The 25723-nt window shown below is 37.5% G+C and overlaps 2 protein-coding genes across 3 annotated transcripts; one reads left to right on the forward strand and one right to left on the reverse strand.

Moving 5' to 3' along the window:
* Positions 1 to 536: 536 nt before the first annotated feature.
* Positions 537 to 17739, reverse strand: LOC113096067 (ubiquitin-protein ligase E3B). Of its 2 annotated transcripts, XM_026261457.1 has the most exons (27): positions 17311 to 17739; positions 13974 to 14068; positions 13604 to 13777; positions 12367 to 12484; positions 12175 to 12234; positions 11973 to 12077; positions 11696 to 11792; positions 11518 to 11603; positions 11120 to 11202; positions 10893 to 10998; positions 10651 to 10771; positions 10304 to 10481; positions 10016 to 10185; positions 9366 to 9533; positions 8935 to 9106; positions 8578 to 8696; positions 8275 to 8389; positions 7987 to 8086; positions 7753 to 7872; positions 7333 to 7509; positions 7008 to 7256; positions 6566 to 6631; positions 6426 to 6484; positions 5902 to 6084; positions 3558 to 3669; positions 3381 to 3473; positions 537 to 3290 (listed from the first exon to the last, which is right to left on the reverse strand). In XM_026261457.1, the coding sequence occupies exons 3-27, from the start codon at positions 13762 to 13764 to the stop codon at positions 3099 to 3101; spliced, it is 3210 nt and encodes a 1069-aa protein (XP_026117242.1). In that variant the 5' UTR covers positions 13765 to 13777; positions 13974 to 14068; positions 17311 to 17739; the 3' UTR covers positions 537 to 3098. The 2 variants fall into 2 exon arrangements, with proteins under 2 accessions (XP_026117242.1, XP_026117241.1); XM_026261456.1 differs by lacking the exon at positions 17311 to 17739 and having other exon boundaries at positions 13974 to 14226.
* Positions 17740 to 17902: 163 nt separating this feature from the next.
* On the forward strand, positions 17903 to 25662 carry kctd10 (potassium channel tetramerization domain containing 10). The gene is made up of 7 exons (XM_026261458.1): positions 17903 to 17998; positions 20765 to 20978; positions 21097 to 21266; positions 23261 to 23347; positions 23437 to 23489; positions 23572 to 23767; positions 24010 to 25662. Exons 1-7 carry the CDS (start codon positions 17996 to 17998, stop codon positions 24226 to 24228), a joined length of 942 nt encoding a protein of 313 aa, XP_026117243.1. The 5' UTR covers positions 17903 to 17995; the 3' UTR covers positions 24229 to 25662.
* The last annotated feature ends 61 nt before the right edge of the window (positions 25663 to 25723 follow it).

Consider the following 25723-nt stretch of genomic DNA (forward strand, 5'->3'; position numbering starts at 1 on the left):
TTGGCACATTTATAAAGGCAAATACCAACAATTTGCTAATCTTGTGACAGAACATAATTTATTGTCTTTGTCATAAGCTACTTTTGGCTAGCTGAGAGAAAACACAATGTGAGGCTTTGTGTCTAAGGGAATGAACAAGTTTCTCTGGGAAGTGTCTGCTTTGTAAATGGAGAAATCCAAGCCAAAGACATAAGACTACAAATTCTAAGCTAGGTTTTATTAGGCTTTATTTCTCTGTTGCTATTTCAGTCTTTCTCTAAGTTCATGCCAAGTTGTGTTCTATACATTAGGGGTTCCGTCCATTTCAAGTTAAGTCAAGTTGGCTCAGTTGTGTTGGCTTTTGTGTTCAACAGAAGAAAGAATCTCAAACAGGTTTGGAACTATTGGAGTGCGAGTTAATGACCGAATTTTCCTTTTTTTTTCTCAAGTTTCTCACATTTTGTTTCTGCATCATACAGTATCATGCTCTGTTGTTGTTGCAACTTTCTAACAAGAGTCTCACTTGATAATCTAATAATAAATGACAGTGCACATTCTTTGTTGTTTAGTAAAGATTTAGATTTTCAAATGTTTATATGTTTGTTTGACAATTAGGTTTACATTTTACAGAGGAAATATTACTGTACACATGGAGAACTTTACAATGCCATTGCTTTTGTAATATACTGCGTATATAACAACCTGCAGTTCATGTAGTGCAACCAAATTCGAAAGACACTTCATTATCAGGCAAAGTAATAGAGACCAGACACTTTAAAGGTAGTTGCATCCCTATCGGAGAGAGAGAGCAAGATTCTGTGACATCATGAAATTCAGCCGAGTCGCTTCACCATACACAGTCCATAAAGACTCTTCAATGACGTTAATGCCAGTTACTTTAAATACAAAACTCTGCTATTTGACTCAGCCCTTGTGCATTAGGACAATACATTTATAACTTAACATTAACAGCAATGCATTAAAAAATAAAAAGTTTCATGAGCTTAAAACCAGTTTTCCACATCTACAAAGGCTTCTATTCATTAGAATATACTTTCATGCTTTGCTTCAAGGAGAGCTGGGGGAGGGTGGGCTGATAGATAATGTTTAACTCTGTATTTTTGCATATATAACAAACTAAGGGAAAGAGGGTTTGCATACAATAAACATTCTGGAATAACTACAGCCGATTACTGCTTTTTAGAGACCTGAAACCAAGAGCGAATCTAATGAAGAAATGTCCAGGTCATAATTCACTGCAAAAGACGACAAAAGAATAAATTATATTTTGCATTAACAAAATGAAGCTTGATTTAAAAAAAAAAAAAAGAGCATATGCCAAAATATTGCCCGGATACAATGATTAAACAAAACCGTAATAATTTTTGTTTAAATAACATTCATGAATAAATACTACTATGATGTTTTCTTGATGGTCAATTTAAATCTTAATGGACCTGAAAGTAGGCTTCACTTCTTTTTTTGCCAAGAATATTTTCTCAATGTCTTTCCTTAAACATTTTTGGGGAAAACAACCCAGAAATGTCTTAACAGATTAACCCTAACTTTCTTTATAACGAAAGAAAAAGACCAAACAACACAATATCAACAGCAGACTATGAACTCTGTGACCTCTGTGACACGGACATGGAATCATCCAATGACATCATTCAAAGGGAGATTTTGTTTGTTTGTTTTTTGTCCATTTGGAACAACATTTCACAAGATTCCATTGAGCCCGCCGACTTTCAGGAAAATCACTGCAACACTCTCCCTTTAAGAAAAAAAGTTCCCACGAGAGCTGGTTTGATAGCTACTCATCTTTACTGTATGGCTTAATTCCAGTAGTACACACCGCAATGAGGAGCAGTGTGTTAGTGGAAGATGATAGGGAGAGCGGTTTGTTATGTGATGATTGGTTACTTCCAAGATGGAGTAAAATACCTTTTAGTGATCAGTCTGTCCTTTCTTCATCAATTAAAAAAAGCAACCCAAGACAAGGAATTGATCTTAATGAATAGATAAGTTTGACATGAAGACAGCATTAGAGCTGAAAAGCATGAGCAGAATAATGAGTATAATATAATGAGCAAAAAGAAATGTCTCCATGACATTAGGCTGATAATGCATTCTGGAAAGGGCTCTGTAGTGTATGTGAAGAGACAGCAGGAACGGAGAGGCGTATCTCTGCAGGGACAGATCTCATCTAACATACCGCTGGCTCTACTAGCTAAAGCTGATTAACAGTGCTGGGTTTCCTCTTAAAGCTCGGTCCTCAAGTCCAGCAGAAGTTTAGTGCGCTGTGGATTTGAAAGCATTTGCCATACAAACAGGCAAAAGCCTCCTTTGTGTCTTGAGTTGAATGGCTTGCATTGCATTAGTATTGCTTTCCTGTTCCCTTCTTGTGGGAGTGAGACACGGAGACCTGAGACACAACGCTGAACTGTTTCTGCAGATCTTACATCTGAACATCCACCACTGTATCTGCTGGAACTTTAAGAGGAGGTTTTGGGGTGTTTGTCAATGGATGGAAACAGTGCTTAGAAGCCAATAAAGAACAAGCCCAATTTAGTTTTGGAGTTATTCTGGATGTACAAATGGAGCCAAGTTTTTCTAAGCCTCCGCTTGACAGGTGTCGATGAAGCAGGGGTCAGAAGGATCCTGACTTGACAACATTAAATTGAGCTGGTTTAAAATTGATTGTGTAAGGCGTTTGGAGCTATTTTGGCTTCAAATGCTGACAAGGAAAAACACGACAATAAATACGGATCTTTAAGTAGTTCAAAAACAATTCTGTAGGTAATGTTGAATGTTTTTAATATACTTCTATGGTTGAGCTCCTCAGAGTCTCTACGTTTCACTGGAAACATTTAGCTCAGTTCCACGATTTTAAAAAGTTAGCATGTTTCTTCATTCACTTGCCATTTGGTGGACGAGACAAGAGAACAAATTAATAAAAACAAAATCTGCCTTAACTGAAGGCCAAAATGTCAACAAAGTAATCAATATGTCTCCTACTTCAACCTTTGTGTGGCCACTTACTATAGCTCAGCCACTGCCATTTTTGTAGATATTCATGTTTGTAGATGGATGAGTTTGTATTGGTAGAAATAATGGGGTTATGAAAGCTCAAAGCCAGTGTTCATGCTGATTGCGTAGCGGAGTTTGTCTCTGAGGATGCTCTTCTTGCTGTAGTTAGGCAGCTTGAGAAGGTTGAAACAAGTGGAGGATGTAGGGAGGCGACCACCTGGCTCCTTCTTACGAATGGTGAAAAAGCCACGCAGAACACTACCTAAAGTGTCGCCCGTGTCCTAGATATGCAATCAAACACAAAAAAGAAAGATGAAACAACACAATCTTCGCAGGAGAATGTATGGAATGGTGATGGGGTGATGTCTAACCTGATCATCTGACACTTCCACACAACGGATGGAGAAAGGAGGTTTGAGGTAGGCAAAACCAAGCAGAGGAGGTCTTGAACAGCTGGTGACAAACTGAGGAGTAATACAGCCACTTTATAGATGGCAATAAACCTTGAAATAACACAAATAAAACCTTTGAGATTTGAGAAGTATTACCTTCAAGAACATGGCTCTCTCCTCAGGGGAAAAGTCACTGGAGAGAATGTCCCACAGCCAAAGAATGACTCTGTGGCTGCTATGAAAACCTCCGTAGTACACAGTGTGCTTCCTGCGAGACAGAAAAATCACATGCATCGTTCTGAGTAACCTTTTTAAGGCAGTTCTTCACAGCATGTGATTATTAGTGCTACATGTGGACATCTTTACAATTTCAGTGCTGTCTGTGGGAAAGATTTGCACAATGGTTACTAAAGTGGTGAATTTTGTGCTTGTTTAGACTACTTTAGAATAGTGAAAGCCTTTAAAGATATTTTAATAAATCCGTCAGAAACAAAAGATAATTAAATTGAAAGCAAGGGAACAGAAATAATAAATAGCTGGCTTTGATGTAACCCTCAGAGGTTATTCAAATATATAACAATTTAAAGAATAGGAGTGTTGCAATATACTGTTCTGTACTGAAAACAACCATGATATTTACAGAAATTAAACATAAGTATCATTATGTTAATACTACACATATTATATCAATAAAATAAATGCAGTAATTGAGCGCCTATCTGGCTGAAACACCAACACAGTAGATGAGAGTATTGCACATTCAAAGATGCTGTTTTCATGTTTAAATATTTGAGGGACAGGATAGTGAAATACAAAAAAAAAGCACAAGGTCCAGAGAGGATTTTTAAAAAAAGCTGAACATGATGCGTTTTCAGAGACACGAGCGCAATGGTCAAACAGATCCGTATAGTACATAAAGAAGCTAATGAAGCAATGCATTGGGATTTAAGAGCAATAGCCGCTTTTCCACTGTCGGGCCAGTGCGAGCCAGGGCTTCAAACGGGCCGGTCGGGGGCTAATAGCCTCGGGCCAGTAGCACCGTGGCCAGAATAGTGCTGTGTTTCCACAGTCGAGCCTGAAGCACCGCTGCGCTTCACTAAAACTCGCTCTTTACACGCCTCTCAAGAACAATGTCATGCAACCCCATCATTTCACCAACAAAGAATAGTTATCAGAGAACTAAGAAATAAGTCACTGGAACTAGTGCGATCACAAAACGAACATGATAAAAGTGGCCATTTTTTGCATGCTTTGTTAAATATTTAAATTCAAAATTCATCAATGTTTTACTATAGTATAAGTGATACACTGATCATAATGAATTATCAGGACTCAAAATTAATCACACAAAAATAAAAACAAAATATATTTTATTTATATATTTTTAATGCTTAACCGTTATGAAAATTGCCTGCTTATTCAGTGGAGTCTGTTTCTGTTTATTTGTAGCCACATTAGCCTATATTCACATTTAGAATTAATGATAATATCTCTATTTTTAGAAAAGCTCCCAAACAAAAACCATTATCATATTTTTATGACACAGGCTTACGTATAAATAAATACATGATTAGACAGAGAATAAGAAGCTGATGTCTGATTTCTTCAAGCGGTCATATTTACCATGTTTACTATGGTAATGTTAATGCCTAGCGTGCATAGTCTTTTGCATCGCTTATAAATATTTCTGCCTTGTATAGTGATTATAATCCACATCGGATCAAATTATTTCAAACACACACTGCTGACTGAAGTGAGTTTTGAGCTCAACTTATTTTAAAAAGTCTTTTATGCTGGTGTTATAGCTGTTAGCTGTCTGAAATGATCCGCGGCGCTGACGCTCTCCAGACGCGGAGAAACTCTGTCTTCGTTCATAACCACTCCTCTAAACCCAGCTGCCCCTCTTTGGCCCAAGGTTTTCGTGGGGCCAAAAAACCCTGGCCATGGCCCCGAGGAAGCCCCAATGATGCACGAACAAGGCCCGGAAGTGACAGTGGAAACGTGACTGGCCATGGCACGGACTAGCACGACCGCCTTTAGCCCAACAGTGGAAACGCGGCTAATCTGTGTGAATGGCCCTAACTCCAATTTCCACCGATCAAAAAATGGAAAAAAGAAGACAACAATGCATAGTGTAGCAATGCTGCCACAAAAAAAAAAGAAGGTTTTAAATGACAGACTAAAGTGAGACACTCTACAAACACCTAAAAAAAGCTAGCTTTCCAGGATAAATTTGTTATTTTTGTGAGGATTCTTTTAAAAGAATAAAAAAATGTAACCGTTGTTAGACACCCTAGTCTTCAGGAAGTTATTTTCGTATATGCTTTTGTAAATGTACTGTTACAAACTCTATCTCCACCAATATATAGCAATATAGCCAATCAATTTCTGTTCACTGAAGGTGTGATGCATCAAGATGCTTCCAGCCTTGTTGAATATATAGAGAGCAATGTAGACATGCAAAACCCTTCAAGGCCAGTGCTAAACTCTGCAGACTCACTTGAGATCATCCAGGTCTATCTCAGCGTTGTCTCCAGAGACAAGCCTCTGGACCTCAGGGGTGGAGAACATGTGGAGCCACTCTGGGTTGATGATGCTGCGGAAGCCCCTGATGAATGCGGCAGTCTGCTCCTTGATCTGGGTGTGCATGCGGAAATGGGCCATCAGGTGAATGTAGCTGATCCTGGAGGATGGTAACCAAAAAATAAATAAATAAATAATTTTATAAATAATTTTTTTGTTCTTAAAGGTTGACAAAACATGAAGTGAAAAACATTCTTTTATTGTGTTCTCTTCTAAGCTTGCTGATAAAAGAGAATTCGACTGTGAGAGAACAATAGGTTTAAATTGGCAAGTATTTGTCTGTGGTTGCAAATCCCTAATTGCTTTTTGAACTGCTCTGCTTCCAATACTAATTTGTTTTTTCATCGGGTCATTTCTTCTTATTGTAATGCATTTGAATAAGAGGCAGCACTGCCATGAAAATTTTATTTACACTTGACCGAAGAGACAAAATGGACTCACTTATTTTCATTAGTGACAGGCATGGTCTTTCCACCAGGAATCAGCTCATGACAGACTAACTGTGAAGAGACAGAGAAAGGAAAGAGAATGAGGAAAGCAGATCCAACAAAACTGATTCAGCTGAAACAAAGTTTGCTTACCTGCCCCATCACATCTTCATCATAGGACAAAGTCAGACCCAGATCACTGACATCCCCATCGTAACGCTGAAAAATCAAATCAATAAATGGTCATGGATATTACTATAAGATAAAAATGAATGAAACTAATAATAATTTGGCATAGGATTTGGTTACTATGCTGCAACTGTTCACGCCAGACCAAAATGCTTTTTGTGGTATGAAACAGAGACGTTTAGACATTTTTGTAACATTTAAGCCATTGCATGTGAAATGAAATGGGTAATGTCAAATGCTTCTTTGTCAGATTTGTTGCATTAGACTTAATTTATTAGACCAAAATGTGTTTGGGGGTATAAAATGAAGGAGATTAGACATCACCAGAGAGAATTTGGGTATAACACAATGGTTCAAATCCTTCCAAATTCTGCACAAATGTTGTTATAGTAACACTGCCACTGACCTTAATGGAGGTGAGGTTTTTGTAGAACTCTGAGTCCAGAGAGGGCAGCTCATCTATGGAGCTGTAGAAGGTGCTGTGATGGTGACCTAGAACCTGACTGAGGAAAAAAGAGGCAAATGGCACATCCACCACAATGCCTTCATACATGGCCTTTCCAAGCATCTTTCCAACAAATTCAAACAACTGAAGATGGTTCTCATGGATGCTGGAGGTTGGGGAGGGATATAATCTCTCATTCCCACTGGTGGTCTGAAAGAAGAAAGGTAGGTCTTATGATTGTTTGGGTGAACTGCAGCCTTTAGCCTTTAAAAAGAGCAGCGTATACCTTAAATAGATTGAGCGCTGGGTTGAAAACCTTCTTGATGATCTCTTCTAAGAACTCTTTAAACACACCGTCCTGGTCAATTCCAGCCTCATCCATGCCTAAATCATTCACAAACTTCACTCGGATCACACCCTTAATGGAGTTGACAGGTAGACGCCGCAGTTGATCATAACCATCCTATGGAGAGTAGGGAAAAAGAGAGATCATTAGTAGAAGTTTAAATTTATGCATATGGGAAACACTTTAATCAAAAGCATTCAACGTATACATTTTTATCAGTATATCCATTCATTGGGAATCAAACCCATGACTTTTTGCACCACAATCTTCTGTTTGAGATACAAATTCTAATAGGCTTAAAACACATTATTTATGTTCATTGTGTATATCAGTATTTGAGAATCACTGAAGAGCAATTACCTCCAACATGCGTGAGCGGCGAATAGTTATATGAGTCACATGGGGGGAGGCAGAGGTTGTTTCCACCAATCCTAGAGTCTCCTTCTCTTTTGTCACAATGTTCCGGAACAGCAGCACCCTCTGTGACAAAAATGAATAATTTTGTGTTGACATAAAATAAAGATGCTTTTGATCTAAACTGGAATCAAGAACCCATGAACATTAATAATCTCCTGTGATGAGTCCGATTCTCACATTTTTGTGCGGGATGACATGCGGAATGTACTGAAGTAGCAGCTGTGCTCTTTTTTTGCCTTTCTCCAGCTCTTGAAACAACAGGCTGGGCTTCAGGTCCCTGTATTACACAAGCAGAGAAAAGAAAAGAAATGAGACTTGATTTTGTATTTTGTAAGCAGAGGCATTTATCTTTCCCCTATATGAGGATAACGATCAGCCATTTGCTTTTGAATCGACCTAGCTCCAACTATAAAGTAAAACCAGAAAGTAATCTGGCTGAGATATATAAATGTGAGGTTGACACACTTGCGGAGCCAGTGATCTTCAGGCGTGAATCTCCTGCGACAGTCCCGCTCATAAAGAACCATCAGCCACCCGTGAACACTGTGGAATAAGTCCAGCTTCTCTCCTTTGGCATTCTCTGAAAAAAATGAATGGCCACACACAGAGAGCAAATTATCACTGCCTCCATACACAGATGGTTCAAAACAACTGTGGTTTATCTAAACGAAGCTGCAAGAAGAGAACAAGGCTGGAGAAAATAAAGCATACACATAAAAATCCCCTTGTTGCAAAAATAAACAAAAGGGCTAAATAATACCTGCTCACCTAAAATACCATCCCATATCATCTTGTACACAAATGTGTTGAGGAATGAGGAGATGGTAACAAGCTCTTCTATTTTAAAAGAAATCTGTTCCTCATACACCTCTATGTCGTCCAGAATCCTGTAATATATATATCACACACAAAAAAAAAAGAAAACATGCAAATTCACTGTAATTTGTAATATATTACTTCAATTTTTAAAACAATTCTTTACTCACACTTTTAGCCTGATAAATTAATTTGTAGTGAAATGGATAAATAAACATGCATGCATACACATATACATTTTTTTTTTTAATACAATACAAATAAATGCAAAATAGAAGCATCGTCACCAGTGGACTATTCAACACTTACGTGATGAGATGTCTGGAGCAGTCACAGAAGAGCATCAGCATGGCCAGAAGCTGTTTGGACTCTTCTGTGTCATTGTTAAGACACTCCATGAAGAGTCTGAGTCCCCCCTGAGGGCCAAGCTCACAGATAAATGCCCACAGCTTAGGCAGCAGCTCATCCAGATATGTCAGTCCTGGAGGCGGAGTTTAATTTGAAACCATAAGATCAAGATTAACAAGAATAGTAAACAAATATATTATGACATCCAATATTTAAAGATTTTCTGTAGTTGTTTCACTGAAAAGCTAACCTACAAACAACAAATATTCCGGAAAAACTACTTATACAAGTATAAACATTTTGTCCAGGTTCAGGATAAAACATTACTGAAGTGTTTGCTTGTGTGAATGTGGCTTAGACTTCATAAGTGGATTCTTCTAAAAAGCATGTACCTGTGAGAATCTGCAGGCGGATCTGTGTGAGCGTGGTGAGGGCCGTCTGATACAGCACACAAATACTGCACACCTTCTGAACCTCAGCCGAGTCCACACGCTTCCCTCCGACAGGTTTCAGGATGTTCCGCACAGATGCGGACTTCTGGAACGCCCGCTTGAACAGATCTAAACGTGATGAGAGGTTTACATTGAAAACAGGATGAATAGAGACCTGATGGCTTGAAAGACAGTACTGCGGTTTGCTTCGTATCTTTCGTATCGTAGCACTTAAAACAGACTCAGAGACAGCAGTGTGGCATTATTTACGCCAACCTTTTTGACTCCGATTTTTAAAGACAATATTTGAAGGCTCCTCAAGAGATTTCTAATACTACTGCTATTGTTTACAGAAACCAGGATAGACAATATATTACAATGTATATATTTGTAAATAATTAATTTCCATAACCACAATTTTTTACATTGGTTTACATTTTTTATCACCAATGTATATACATGACTACTCTAGTTTGTGATTACAGGGTTTTTGATTTGTATATACTTTTTTTTTTAGACAGTTTGTGTGCAAACATCTAGCAATTGTTCTATAAGTCCTGTAAAAATAGAAATGTTTAGGAACTTTATAGTATAAGATGGGTGTTTCTCACTTTTGACAGGCAGATTATTCTGTAATGAGCTTGGTTGAGGAGGGGAAGGTTGAGTGGGATCTTGAGTTTCGAGCTTTTTGCTGAGAACATCACAGAAAAGAGTGCAGATGACTGGAACTCCCCACAGACACTGTAACTGCTTTGTTACCAACGGCATAGACTCATTAAGCCTGAAAAGATCGCAAAGAAAGACACAAACAAGAGAGTGAAAGAAAAAGAATGCTCAACAGGAAACAACAGAGAAAGTATAATCAACTGCTGTATTCTTTCGATATAACACTGACATACCCATAGTCAACAGTCTGGGAGAACCAGCCCAACACTGGATGCCAATGCGTGAGATTGGATTTCTTCTGAAACACATATCGCTGGCAGTATGACAACATATCTGTCAGATCCTTTACAAAGTGACCTGCTTCCTGCTCTAGAACTTTTACATTAAAGTATCCCAGCTGAATGAGGTTACCTGGAGACAAAACATAGAGAGACAATGAGATAAAATGATCTAGGAATTATAAACGAAGAATGAAAATGGTCCAGCAGTGCAGTTAACATCTGTTCACCAGTCCACCATCACTGTTCTGCAAATCAAATACACACTCCAAGAAGTGTCTGCATACAGCGCACATGCTTACCCAGTAAGCACAGAGTGTGGCTTCCCTCCAGACAAACACAGATATCCAAACATTGCTCCTCTCGACTTAAAAACAAGACAAACTTGCGGAAAAGTTCATGGGTCTGGATAGTGACCACACACTGCAAAAGATCACAAATTCAGACAGGTGAAATCATATTTTCACAATATTTGTTTTGAATTTGTAAGACACGTGTGCAAAATAGGGGGTTATTATCCTTTCCAAATGTGTTTGTTTCTTACATCCGGAGTGAGCGTGTTGAGGTGCGAGATGAATGCTGGAACAGACATGATGTGGAGAAGGAAAGACCTCAGCAGGTTGTCTGAGAAATGTGCAGCGATAACAGGCCTGAAACACACCAGGATCAAGAACACATCACACTATCGGTCACTTGACAGAAACAGAGCTCCTGATGTAATCAGACTGTGTGATGTCTCAAAGAACAAAGCCAGTTCTCATGGCAACCGACCTGAGTGACAGCGTAAAAATGGCCGTGAGTGTTCCTTTGGAAAGGGAAGGTCTGGATCTTGCCAATCCATTTGTAAGTAGAATCTGCAAACAGCAAAGATGCTTATTATGTAAAACATTTCAAGCTAAAACTTGAAGTTCAGGTTAGGTTTGTTTAAACTAGAGCATTCAATCAGTTAAAAATTAGAATCAAATAACATGATTTACTAAATAGTTGTTTAAAATAATTGCAAATGTATCTCTTCGGATTCATCTGGGAGCTTTTCACATCAAATAATAAACACTTTTTAAAAATGTTCTTGAAAGAAGTCACAGCATTAGCCACATACTAAGATTCATTCAGATTATATACTACCAGCCTGTGACGAGATTCTGATTGGCTGTTTGGGTGAGAAGTACCTGAAGAACAGAGTAGAAGCCCTTCTGATTGAGATGTCCCATGATGTTCTCACAAATTCTGTTTAAAGCAGGCTTGAGGGCCTCTCCTTAAGAAAAAAAGAGAGGAAAATTCTAGTAGGGTTCTATGTATTTTAGCCTGCAAATCATCTCAACAGCTCTGAATAGATGTGACACAAACCCTTCCCTCGGATGATTTTCCATGTCGATGTGTCAGTGAAGGTTATCAGCATTGTCAGGTACAGCGTCACCAATTTATTCTCTTGCAGTATGTCAGGCTGCAGAGAGAAACGGAAAGCAGGAAATAAACATTCTTCCAGAATGACTAAATCACCGAATGAACAAATTACTGAAAGACTCAGAACTAAAAGAATACACCAGTATGGCACAAAGTAATTCAAAAGATATTCAGCAAACAGAGGAGATGTGTATTAACCAACACTATCACAAAGAAACACCTTCAGTTTCTTCAGAAATTCACAAGAGACCCAGAGCACATCTTTGATCTGTTTCAGCCAGGGGATGGTGAGATCTTTTGAAAGGGCCAGGGATACATACCATACCTAGAAAAATAATAGCTTGTCACAACAATGCATTCTTGCAGAACTATTAGAACATCAGATAAAGTATGTTTTAGTCATTGCTTGGTTAAAAACTTACTTTAGGTTCATTTTCGACATCCATGCTATTTAGTATGATTCGACACAGCTTCTCAAACCTCTGTGTAAGAGAAAGAGAGAGAGAAAAAACAATGCCATCAATAATAATAATACACAACATCCACAAAAAGTGTAAATGTTCACCTTATAAACAAATCCTATAAAAAATCTTAATATTTTATGTGATGCTCACCAACTTATCATCCTTGCTAAATATAAATAACAATTTCCTAGTGATTTTGAAGATGGATAATGCATTTCTTTTCGCTGAACCTGCATCGCTGACTGCAAAGAAGTCATCAACCTCTTTCCTGAAACGGAAAATCAAAAAGTGATAAATCTGTGTCAGAAATACCCACTACGCTAAATACAGCACATAGCTATATTATAAAAAATTTTTAATATGAAAATACAAATTTAATTTAAAATGTTAATAAAACTATAATAGCATATTAAATAATCTGTCTAAATTAACACTGGCTCAAACAAATAGCTCGTTTTTGAAAACAGTGTTTAGGGGTGCTCCGATCGTTAATGCGCATCTCGTCAGTAAAGCCGGTTCTCTAATCAGCCGTTAATTCCATCAGGTGCATGATTTCACATAGAGCAGCTGTTACTACACAGAGCCGTTGTTAACTGAGAAGATGCGCCAAAAAACGCTGAAAATGAAGTGGATTTGCGCATCTTCTCTATTAACAACGGCTCTGTGTAGTAACAGCTGCTCTATGTGAAATCACGCACCTGATGGAATTAACCGCTGATTAGAAAACCGGTGTTCTGTCGATTTGTCCTACGCTGTCAGATTTTCCTACCTCCCACCAAAACAGTGGGTAGTACAATTCCACAATGAAAATTCTACTGTTAAGTTATGGATTATTAACTTCTACACCTACCACAACCCTAATCATACCCTTACAGTACTGCAAATACAGTAATTATGTGTTATATTCGCGGTTGTAGCTAAAAGGGATACAGTTACAGGAAACCAACAATAAATATTATTTTCTACCAATTAGATTGCGTTTTTATTAAAGTCTACACCTACCCCAGCCCTAAACCTACCCTTACAGTAATCCAGATACATTAAATATCGTTGTTTAGCATAAGACAAAGGACGCGATATTGATGTGCGCGTGCGCAGTAAACCCGCGTAGGGAAATCTGACAGGGTAGGATAAAATGTCAGGACACCGGCTTTACTGACGAGATGCGCATTAACGATCGGCCGATCGTGATTGGAGCACCCCTAATAGTGTTAACATTAAATAAAATTTGTGCAAATTACAGCAAGTATTTTAATTTTCCTGTGTTGTTTCATTCCTAATTTTTACTTTTTTTTTTTTTTTATCTCTGGCCAACAGAGTTAGCAAAGACCTATGATAATCTAGAATGGTTTGACTATCGTAGAGAATGGCTCATTTTAGTCCAAACCTGATTTCTCTTTGCAGCCTGCAACGGCAGAGGAATCTTCTGACTAGAGCCTGGATTTGTGTGGCAGCTCTCTCTTTCTCCTTATAACCTTTCCTTTCCTCCCGTGCGACCCTGGCTTTATCCAGGAACTGGGATTTGGATATTTGGGTAGCAGTGAACATGTTTCACTCCAAACTGTGGGTTAAACGTTAGAAAAAGTGACAAAAATTGACATCACACCTGAGAGCAAACACAAAGACAGATGCAATGCATGCAAGTACGGAAAACTAGGTTCAAAATGATTTTCAAACCATATTAAATAAAGTAAGAAAATGAATGCATCTCATTTACAATCTCAAATCTATCTACCATAAACACACACACAAATTACCTTTTTCTAATGTAGTGATTGCTAATACTTCTGCTTCCACAGGTCACATGAATAATATCACATATTCACACTTGTTGTTCTGGAGGTCCATTGGACTATACAGACAGAAGAGTAATGTTCTGTTATTTATGTTAGAAAATGAATAGCTCTTCTCAGAGCCATATAGAGAGAGAGTTGCGACAACGGAAGTTCGAAATGTTTGGTTGTCACGTGATTCGTGTAGACTTCAAATAGTTCCAGGAAGTGCATTGGCGGCCATTCAAACTGATAGAGTAGAGTGACAGAACTGCGATTTCTGGTAATAAGGAGTCAATAAATGCATTTATTTTATATGTTTATACAACACACTGACATATGTATGTAGCATGAGTATGTAGTTACAGCGATGTTGTTTTTAAAATATCAAATCGGGTAATATTTGAGGATTAGTGTTCAATTACCGTTATTTTAAAAACGTATTTCAGGCTAACGTTAAGTTTTATAAACACGGGTTGCTGTTGCCTTTTTACGTTACATATTGTCCATTTTTTCACTGATCTAATGTTAACTCATGTCATATCGATGACTTTCAGGTAGTACAGAGACAGGCTGGTAACAGGTGATTTTCAGCTCGCACCGCACTATGGGTCAATTAACTGTTACCAGCAGTAATTAGCATGTTAAATAAATGTAAAATGAAGCTTACTGTTTATAATTCTTACAATTACATATAGTAATATAATTATGTATTATAAATAATATACCTATTATATCTAGTATAATTCTTACAATACGTATTCATGTACACAATATATTCAGGTTTAAAACAACTTAAGCATGCTCGTATATAAACATGTACACTGCCATTCAAAATGATGCTGAAAATTCAGGTTGGCATCACAGGAGTATATTCCATTTTAAAATAGAAAACAGTTATTTTAAATTGTAATTATACAATTAACTATTTACAGCAATTCATGAATACATTTCTAATAAATTTAATAGCATGACAAGCATTTTGTATGTGTCCTTTCTTTCATGTTGTCCTTGCATAGTCTCCACCGTGGTTTACTGTGCTGCATGGGGATGCTCCACTCAGTCAGAGAAAGGTGTGCGAATGTATGGCTTCCCCGCTGACATAGAGAGGAGAAAATAATGGTTGGCTCAAGTCAGCAGGAGCAATCTAAATACAAATAAAAATTACAACAACAAAAAATTGTTAGGTAATTATACTTACATTTATTTGCACTTTTTTACATTGACAATGTTTTACTAGAAATAAGGAACAAGCAAACCCTTGCAAAACCCAGGGAGCAGAGACTCAGGGTGAGACATTGCAGGGAGTCATCAGTGTTACCTATAACTGTGCATTTAACCACCATGTGATATGTACTGTAAGTGGGTAGACAAAAAAAAAGGTGTGTGTGGAAACTAAACTGAAGTCAGTATGCAGACAAATTGCGGCAATGCAATTTGTCATGACCAAAAAATTCAAGAGTAGGCTGAGACCAGATGCTATTCCCACAATCTTTGTACACCGTCCTGTGGTCAAAAAGAGGAGGGCCCTGCTCCACGATGCACCCCTAGACCTGTGAACATACAAGAAATGGCTGCTGATTACAGTTATGTTATTTCAGGTGATTCATATATAATAAGTACAAACTCGTACTAGTTGAAGTAAAGTGATGTGATATTTTCAATATTTAAAATTAGCAAAACCATGTATTCTACCTCTATCAGTTTCAAAGGTTGAGGAAAAAAGAACGAGGACACTCAGAGAAAGGAAAGTGAGAGTGAAGAAAAAGGACATGGCTAGAGAGGAGAGACAGGGACAGGTGACACTGCCCAGTCAACCAGCAGCAAGTCAGTCAGCAGCCAGTCAGCATTCCTGTGAACCATCAGCCAGTTACCAGGGTCTATTAAAAAAATTTAAGAGACAAGAAAAAAAAAATAAAGATCAAGCAATGCAAAGGCAGCACTAAGAAAAATTATGAAAATTCAGCTATCAAAAAAAAAAGGTCCCCTCAGCTCTCCTGACCTGCATCCTCACTGATGCTCCATCACAGAACACTTCAGTGGCACCACTAATCCTCCACCTACCAGCACCCACAGAATATTACAGTATGTTACTTTTATACACTAACACGTTTAAGTATATAATACAGTATTATTATATAATATAGACAGGTAATAGTAAATGAATCACAATGACTAAAAACACTCCACCCATGTTTTTACAAACTCAATTCACTCTAAATGTATATCAATAGGGTGCATTTTATTATTAAGTAATTGAATACGTGTAATAAGGAACAAACTTTATAACCTCATTTTTACCACTTCCACTCACCGCTGTCACACGTTATATTGAACTAACGTAATAGGCTATGTAACGTTAGCTAACTTTCCCCACCCTGCAAAAAAATATGTTTATACTCCTTTTTTTCTAATTGCAAACACGATGGATGAAACTGAATTATGAGAACAGATTTTACAATTATTAGGGTGTTCGTTACTAACTTTATGCAGCTCCAATCCTAGCCTAATCTGTTAGTTATCTGATAACAAACCTTAAATCTACTTATTTAATGAGTGATTATCTACTAGAAGGTTTTAATTTGCAATTTATTGTTATTAAGATGTACTGATAATATTCAATCTTATTATTTAAACGTCTTACCTGTTAAAAGTGCGTCGCAAACGGTTTGTTCTGCTGCATCTTCTACGGCGCGGCATCGGTTTGCCGCTACTTCCGGGAACTATTGAGAGGCTCCACGAGCCGCCATTGCTGTAAAAAAAGCGTTCCATTGGAGTCAATGGAGTTGTCGCAACTCTCACTCTATATGGCTCTGGCTCTTCTATAAGACAGCACAAATTATCCATTGATTTAGGCACATAAGTCAAGTTTTAGTATTTAAGTTAGTAAAGAAATGTTATAAATAAAAGGAATATTATACTTTACACAGTTTTTGACAGTTTTAGACACATCAACAGATCACAAAGCATAAAGTGAAGACGATACGTATCTGAAAGCATTATCAGACCAAAACAGAGCAGTCTTTATCATTTACTCAAAATAAAGAGGTGACACTTCGATTACACGACAGGATGAGCACTCTAAACATCTGGTGTACATTTGTAGAAAACTTAAACTACAATAAAAAACTGTGAATTGTGAATTCATTGTACCTGCAGAGACAATAACATTCACACTCGCTAACGTAACTCTGCTAGCAAACACAAACACAGTCGAAGCATTCAGCGAGCTGGTAACGCTTGAGAATGTTGTCACTTGAAAACTGTGTTTCAAATGAAAAGTAAAGAAAGTCTTTAGGGTATACACAAAGATTTCATTTACCTGAGCGTTTGAGAATAAATGGAAAACTGATGTAAACAAAAGAGCGACCAAGACACCGCAGCTCTAATCCATTAACGGTGTAACCTCCTAATCCTTCCGGAGCAACATTTTTTGTTATGACAAACCGCATTCACACAAGAAATATGGCTCGTACTTTTTATTCATCGTAGTACATTGATATCGTTTCATTGTTGAAACGGTATTACACCTAGCTATTTTAAACTGGTTAATTTGAGATTTGGGACAGCATTAATATTTTGTACTACGCGGAACTATTTGTGATACAGCTTGTCATTTGTTGATGTTCACCAACAATAATAAAATAAATAAAAACAATAAAAAGTAATTATTTGTTAATAATTTAAAACGTGCATGTGACCTAATGTCAACACAAAATCAGAAACAAAGTTCGTTGTATGAATCCGTTTTGTTAAATATAGTACCCCCAGCACTCAAAAAAATAAGTATATAATTACAATCACAGGCAGTGAGAAAATGAAATGAAATGATAGGACATTAGACCATTAGACAAGTGGAGTCACTGGAATGAAAAGCGCGATCACGTATTTGACCCGAGAGCCTCTAAGCGCGCGACCTAAAGCCTCGTGCACGATTCCGGGTTGCGACCGGAAGTGATCTAATTCCATACCTGTTCCAAGAGGCCCGAAATAATCGGGGGATTTCTATGGTAAATAATGACATTTGTCTGTTATTTTTTCTAATTTATATACTTCTAACGGTGTATATTTTAAGTACGATTTATCGCGGGGTGTAGTTAGCTTTTTTTGTAAGTTCTTGTTTATTTCCTTAAAGCAATTGAGAAAACAAGATGGTGTGCTAGTTTAGCGCTTCAGCTCTTGTAACTTAGTTATACGTTTCTTATGAGTAACTATTATTTTTTTTCGTATTTAGTTACGAATCATATATACATATATAAATATATATATAGGAATAAAATGAGCTAAATCTACTGGCTTTGTCAAAAACGTCATAGCAGGTTTTGATGTGACGTCATTAAAACAATCTCATTGTGCTGTATGAACGGGTTATTCATTGCATGAGCGATTAGTTATCAGTATTTTATGTTTTACAATCTAGCAATTTGTCAATGTGTTGCATTTAAGAGAATTTAAAGCTGCAGTCGGTAACTTTTGACGCTCTAGCGTCTTCTCTCTGGTGAAGTATGATCAGTGGTGTCAAAAGTATTGGCATTCATTACTCAAGTAGAAGTATAGATACTAGGGTTTAAAAAGACTTTTGTATAAGTTGAAGTATCAACTCAAGCTTTTTACTCAAGTAAAAGTGTAAAAGTACTGGTTTAAAAAACTACTTAAAGTATAAAAGTAAAAGTAATGTAAGGGAAAAAATGCCATTAAGAACAAAAGCTTGGGCCGTGCCACAGGGGCCTATTGTGCACTACCCCACCTCCTAAAAAAAAACATTTTTCTAAAGGCCATAATGACTATAATGTTATATTAAAATGTTCATGTTGAAAAATTTGGGATGCACTATAGGCTACCTTTTTCAGCCGCATATATGCCCATTGAAAATGAACGCATTTTAGTACAATGCAAATACATTAAAGTACTAGAGATATGATGACTAGTTGCCAGTAAGTATTGTTATGGTGCAAAAAGTCAAACTTCAGAGGCATGTCATCAATAACCTTTAATGGAATGTAAATGTACATCCAAGCTTAGCTGCAGGAATCTGCGAGGGCAATGGACAAGAACAGTGGTGCAGGCTTAGTAACAATTACTCTTGTATCGTTGTCTATTTACAATAAACATTATAGTGCTGTCAAAATGAATGATCAATCCAAGTGAGTAATCAAAACTAAAAATAACTCATAATCGTGATACCTTCTTGATTGATAGCTTCTTGTATTCGGTACATACGTCTGCTATGTCCAGTGTGGGAGGGGCAACGAGTTACAAAGTCGGTAAAGCCTACTTATCACAACATTGTCAATCGCGTCATCAATCGCAAACCATAATTTATTAAAACGTCTCGCTACCGAACTACCTACAATAGCTTAATTTGCGGAGGAAGAAGAGAAAGTACTCATTTGGTAAATGAGCCAGAGAAATAATAACTTTTAAGTAAGGTCCAGTGCCTTTTCGATACTTTTATAATGGTACCGGTGCCTAAACGGTGCCTAAACCAATACTTTAAAAAAAGAACCACAAAAAAAAAAAAAACTATGGATAACATTACAGAACATTACAAATATTTAAAATAAATCCATAACTTTCACCTTGGATGCTCTCATTTTCCAAGATGTGCCTCCCTTAATCTAAGGCTAAAAAATGTCATTTACAATCTGGGTCATTATTTAATACAAAAGCACACATAATGATTCTACTGTATCTCTGTCACTCACTCTGATATTTAGTTAAGATGAGTGCTGTCTGTCACTGTCTTAAATCAGTTCTGTGAATTACTGTATGGTCATTCTTTATAAAGTAGCTACAATGTCGTTTTTAAAATACAGTACTGTGCAAAAGTCTTATGGAAAAGAAAAAAATAGTATTTTCACCCCAAAAAAGGGTTTTAAACCAGTTATTTATATCTTTTGCTGCAGTGCTACTCGAGTAAAGTATAGATACCCCAAATTTCTAATTAAGTACAGTAACGAAGTATTTGTACTTCGTTACTTGACACCTCTGAGTATGATGGACTTTACCAATCGATTAGTCCACTTAAAGCTGCGGTAGGTAACTTTTGACGCTCTAGCGGTTAATAAACAGAACTGCTTGCGTCTTGCGGAAGAACATCGTAGCCGGAACTACTTCAATCGTTTATGTCTATGAAGAATCACAAAGGTACTGGGTTACTCCGCCACGGTACCCCCGAAGCAATCTAACATATTACGAATATAAACACTTATTATAGGTGCACCCTAGTGATTCAGGACAAGCTAAAAATACGGTTTGGAAAACAGATTCATGGTGTACTCGCTTATTATATACATTTTTCTACATTTTGAACACAAACAAAGTTACGAACCGCAGCTGTTTCTTAACGGGAGCGGATGAATTTCTGCAAATGGCAATAGGAGCACTGGGAGGAGCCAGAGGAGCTTGATTTTTTTTCACAGATTATCTGTCTCATATTCTACTGTCAGGATATAATGACAGGTTTAACAAATATGTAAAAAATATATTTTTACAAAAGTTATCTACTGCAGCTTTAAGAGACTTAAACTCCTTTTTCAACTCAAGTGCATATTTTTTTAAATCTTTGATGTTTAGAACAAACTTTTATTTATTATCTGAAGGAAATGTACCATATACCCTCTCTGTGTTCATAATACTGAAAATTATAGAGTGGTGTGTGTGTATTTGCAAAAAAGTTGCATATACTGTTAATCCTCTGAGAGAAACTAAACATATGATGTATTTTGAGTGTCCTGTGATTTCAAACCATTTATGTCACCATGTGTGATTTTCAGGAAGAGATGTCAGGAGAAAGTGTGGTGAGCTCGGCTGTGCCGGCAGCTACAACACGGACCACCTCCTTCAAGGGGTCCAGTCCCAGTTCCAAATATGTGAAGCTGAATGTTGGGGGAGCACTGTACTACACCACCATGCAGACCCTGACCAAGCAGGATACAATGCTGAAGGCCATGTTCAGTGGCCGTATGGAGGTCCTTACAGATAGTGAAGGTAGATGTACTGTAATAGCTACTGAAGAAGCATTCATGTAATAATATGAACCATATGAATACAAATGTGTGCTTCTGCAGTGCCCAAGTCAGACTTTTCACCTATGATCTTTCTCCAGGCTGGATTCTGATTGACAGGTGTGGGAAGCACTTTGGGACCATTCTGAACTACCTGAGAGACGGAGTCGTCCCGTTACCTGAGAGCCGGAGGGAGACTGAGGAGTTACTGGCAGAGGCAAAGTATTACCTGGTGCAGGGCCTGGTGGATGAGTGTCAGGCTGCATTACAGGTAGAGTACATTCAAACGGATAGTTCACCCAAAAATGAAAATTCTGTCATCATTTAGTTCTCGTTCCTAACCCATTTTTGTTCATCTTTAAAATGAAAATGATTTTATGAAACCTGAGAGATTTATATTGCTCCATTTATTAGGAGTCTATTAATCAAATGACTATTTCAAGTATCAATGCAGTAACAATTGAAAAAATGAAAGTGTTTTTTTTTTTTTTTATTGTTGTGAATGTCCCAACTGGGGTACAGGATTTACAATTGTCAGAGAATTCAGTTATAAATGTTTGTGTTGTATTTTGGTTGCATTTGTGAGTTAATGAAAATGTAAATGGTTGTGTAAAATAGGCTTAAAGGGTAAGTTCACCCAATAATCAAAATTTTGTCATTAATAACTCACCCTCTTGTCGTTCCAAACCCGTTGAGACCTCCGTTCATCTTCGGGACACAGTTTAAGATATTTAAGATTTAGTCCGAGAGCTCTCAGTCCCTCCATTCAAACTGTGTGCACGGTATACTTTCCATGTCCAGAAAGGTAAGAAAAACATCATCAAAGTAGTCCATTTGACATCATAGAGTCAGTTAGAATTTTTTGAAGCATCGAAAATACATTTTGGTCGAAAAATAACAAAAACTGACTTTATTCAGCATTGTCTTCTCTTCCAGGTCTGTTGTGAGATTTGAAAACACAGCAGTTTGTGATATCCGGTTCGCGAACGAATCATTCGATGTAACTGGATCTTCTTGAACCAGTTCACCAAATCAAACTTAATTGTTTAAAACGGTTCACGTCTCCAATACACATTAATCCACAAATGACTTAAGCTGTTACATTTTTTAATGTGGCTGACACTCCCTCTGAGTTCAAACAAACCAATATCCCGGAGTAATTCATTTACTCAAACAGTACACTGACTGAACTGCTGTGAAGAGAGAACTGAAGATGAACACTGAGCTGAGCCAGATAACGAACAATAGACTGACTCGTTCACGAGTGAAGAACCGTTTCTGTCAGACGCGTCCGATTCGAGAACCCAGGAGCTGATGATACTGCGCATGTGTGATTCAGCGTGAAGCAGACCCACACAGAGCATCTAAACCAAACCGTTTTTTTTGGTGATTGATTCTGAACTGATTCTGTGCTAATGTTATGAGCGTGGGTAAACCGAAGGCTTGAATCAAGGGCAATAATCGCAAATTACGCCATTACGTTGAGAGCAAAAGAACCGGTGAACCGTTTTGTTCAACCGGTTTATTGAATCGAACTGTCCGAAAGAACTACTGGTGATCCAAAAACCGATGCAACCGGTTCTTCGCTCGTTGCACTCGAGTCAGTCTATTGTTCATTATCTGACTCGGCTCGGTGTTCATCTTCAGTTCTCTCTTCACAGCAGTTCAGTCAGTGTACTGTTTGAGTGCATGTATTACTCTGGGATATTGGTTTGTTTTAATTCAGAAGGAGTGTCAGCCACATAAAAAAAGTTAACAGCTTAAGTCATTTGTTGATTAATGCTTATTGGAGACGTGAACCATTTTAAACGATTCAGTTCGATTTGGTGAACTGGTTCAAGAAGATCCGGTTACATTGAATGATTCGTTCGCGAACCAGATATCACAAACTGCTGTGTTTTGAAATCTCACAACAGACCTGGAAGAGAAGACAATGCTGAATAAAATCATAGTTTTTGTTATTTTTGGACCAAAATGTATTTTCGATGCTTCAAAAATTTCTAACCGACCCTCTGATGTCACATGGACTACTTTGATGATGTTTGTTTTTCTTACCTTTCTGGACATGGACAGTATATCATACACACAGCTTCAATGGAGGGACGGAGAGCTCTCGAATTAAATCTTAAATATCTTAAACTGTGTTCTGAAGATGAACGGAGGTCTCACGGGTTTGGAACGACATGAGGGTGAGTTATTATATATATATATATATATATAAATTTAGACTTACTTTCTACACTTCTGATTTACAAATGTTTTCAGAACAAAGATGCATACGAACCATTCTGTAAAGTCCCACTGGTGACATCATCTAAGGAGGAACAGAGGCTCATTGCCACTGCTAATAAGGTACAAATGCTTTATCATGTAAATTATAAAAAATAGAATTTGCTTTCACCGAGAACAGAACCTTGACTTGTCTTTCTGTTTATTTGCAGCCTACAGTCAAACTGCTGTACAACAGGAGCAACAATAAATATTCATATACAAGGTAAATATGCTTATAAGATATTGGTTGCTGGGAAGCTTACTGTTAAGCTTCTTCCTGATCAATGTACTCTTTCTCTTTGTAGCAACTCTGATGATAATATGTTGAAGAACATTGAGCTGTTTGACAAGCTGTCTCTGAGGTTCAATGGCCGAGTGCTCTTTATCAAGGATGTGATTGGTGATGAGATTTGTTGCTGGTCCTTTTACGGCCAGGGCAGGAAGATTGCAGAGGTGTGCTGCACGTCAATAGTCTACGCTACTGAGAAGAAGCAGACAAAGGTAAAGGGTGACCTGTCTGTCACATGTTTAAACTCCATACAGTCTAGCATCTCATTTTCTAAACATTAAATCTCTTTATTTCTGGGCTTCTGAGGTCTTAAAATGTAGTAATTTGCCCTTTTACAAATGAAGCAGAAAGTGTTATTCACAATATTAAATGTTTCATGCACTGCAAAAACTCTTTGTCCGAAATGCTTCTAAGTTGATATCACACACTTTTTCATTTCCTCCCTCCGTCACAGGTTGAGTTCCCAGAGGCTCGCATCTATGAAGAGACCCTCAACATCTTGCTCTATGAGTCTCAAGATGGCCGCGGACCTGACAATGCACTGCTGGAGGCCACAGGTGGCGCTGCTGGTCGTTCCCACCACATCGATGAGGATGAAGAGAGGGAGCGCATCGAAAGAGTGCGGAGGATCCATATCAAGCGCCCTGATGACCGCACGCACCACCATCAGTGACTACAGTTTCCCCCTTTTTTTAAGTGCCTTAACAACTACCAGCGCTTCAGTCACACCCCTCTATTTGCACACAGACACGTCAGTTAAGTTTATCCCGAGTCTGCTTCCTAAAAGAGAAACGAAAGCTCACAGAATTGCCAGTATTGATAATGTTATATGAACATTGCATATAGGGCAATGCAGCATTGACCTCAAATCTCAGTTGTGAACTTTTGGGGACCTCACTAAAAAGATACTATAAAGGTGTAAATGTGAACCGAAGTGCACAACAGATGGTTAGTTTTACTGCATTCATGACAGTTCCCTGAACACGTTGCACTATTTGCTAATCAAAAATCAAATTTCAATGAAGATATCAAGTCGATCAGCTAAATTGTCATTTAATTGTAGTTTTTAGGCTGCTAATGGATATTTTCCCAATTTGTCAGCCGTAGTAGTTGATGTTATTTACCATATTTTTCTGTTTCAGTCAAGACGGGTTCCTTGTGCCTTAATACTGTTTTGAGAGATTTTGTTGTTGTTGTGTATTGTGTGATAGATATTGGATTTTTGTGGCTTTTGAGTTAAGTTTATCCCTCTTTTCTTGTATATTTTGTTTGCTTTGTCGTTTTGAACTCAAGTGTTGGAACTGGGATTTCACAGTGCTGATAGTGAGATCTGATTTGAGATTCAAGTGAGTGTGGTTTAACAGTCAAGTGATCAGTGAAGGAGCATATTATCATTGCCTTATGAGAAGCATTCAATCCATAACTCCCCTGTTTTTACACGTATTAGAGAAGAGAGTCATACAAATTATTAATCAGTCAATTTTCATATTATTATGCGTGTGCAAAGCATTTATGCAAGCTGTCACTTGATTGTATGTGCTGATTTTTTTGAGAGGTCTATGTGAGTTTGGCCAGTAGAGGGCAGTACAGTGTTATGGTGTTTTCACTCGTACATGAGGAGGCACTTTTAGATGATCAAAGCCAGTAATTGTGAAGTTTTATATCCCTTTTTAGCTACAATCTCTAAAAAAGATGATGCTATTAAATAACTTTCCACTGCACTGTATTAAATTCCATCAATTTAATTACCCTTCTGGATTTTGTAAGTGATCACACACAAGTAAAGAAACTGAGATGTAGTCAGAAGTGTTTGGATGTATATCAGTAATTGAGAAATGGACACCAAGTATGAGAGTGTAATCAGAGACTGGACCACATCAGAGAAGCTCCAGGAAGAACCAGAGTACAGGCTCTCCTCTGCTGCAGAGTGTAGCAGCACAGATGGTTTGTGATCATTAGTTTTATTAAAAGTGTATTTAAAAATGAAATCTGTAATACTGTAGAGAAGTTTGTACAGACGTGCTCATGAATACAAATGTTTTACATACAAATTATTTATACACGCATTACAAATAAAGATTTCTACAAATTTTGTAGGTCAAACTGTTCATTTGCTTTATTTAATTTTTGTGGTTTGTGTGCATTTGTATAAAACTATTATAAATATT

The sequence above is a fragment of the Carassius auratus genome, unplaced genomic scaffold (genome assembly GCF_003368295.1).
Source record: "Carassius auratus strain Wakin unplaced genomic scaffold, ASM336829v1 scaf_tig00215868, whole genome shotgun sequence".
Lineage (NCBI taxonomy): Eukaryota > Metazoa > Chordata > Actinopteri > Cypriniformes > Cyprinidae > Carassius > Carassius auratus.

Coding starts and splice junctions, on each gene's coding strand:
- LOC113096067 (XM_026261457.1), bottom strand. CDS start 13,764: ATGTTCACTGCTACCCAAATATCCAAATCCCAGTTCCTGGATAAAGCC. Junction 12,078..12,174: donor ATGTCGAAAATGAACCTAAA/GTAAGTTTTTAA, acceptor TTATTTTTCTAG/GTATGGTATGTATCCCTGGC. Junction 9,107..9,365: donor CCGCCTGCAGATTCTCACAG/GTACATGCTTTT, acceptor CTCCGCCTCCAG/GACTGACATATCTGGATGAG.
- kctd10 (XM_026261458.1), top strand. Junction 23,348..23,436: donor TCATTGCCACTGCTAATAAG/GTACAAATGCTT, acceptor GTTTATTTGCAG/CCTACAGTCAAACTGCTGTA. Junction 23,768..24,009: donor CTGAGAAGAAGCAGACAAAG/GTAAAGGGTGAC, acceptor CCTCCGTCACAG/GTTGAGTTCCCAGAGGCTCG.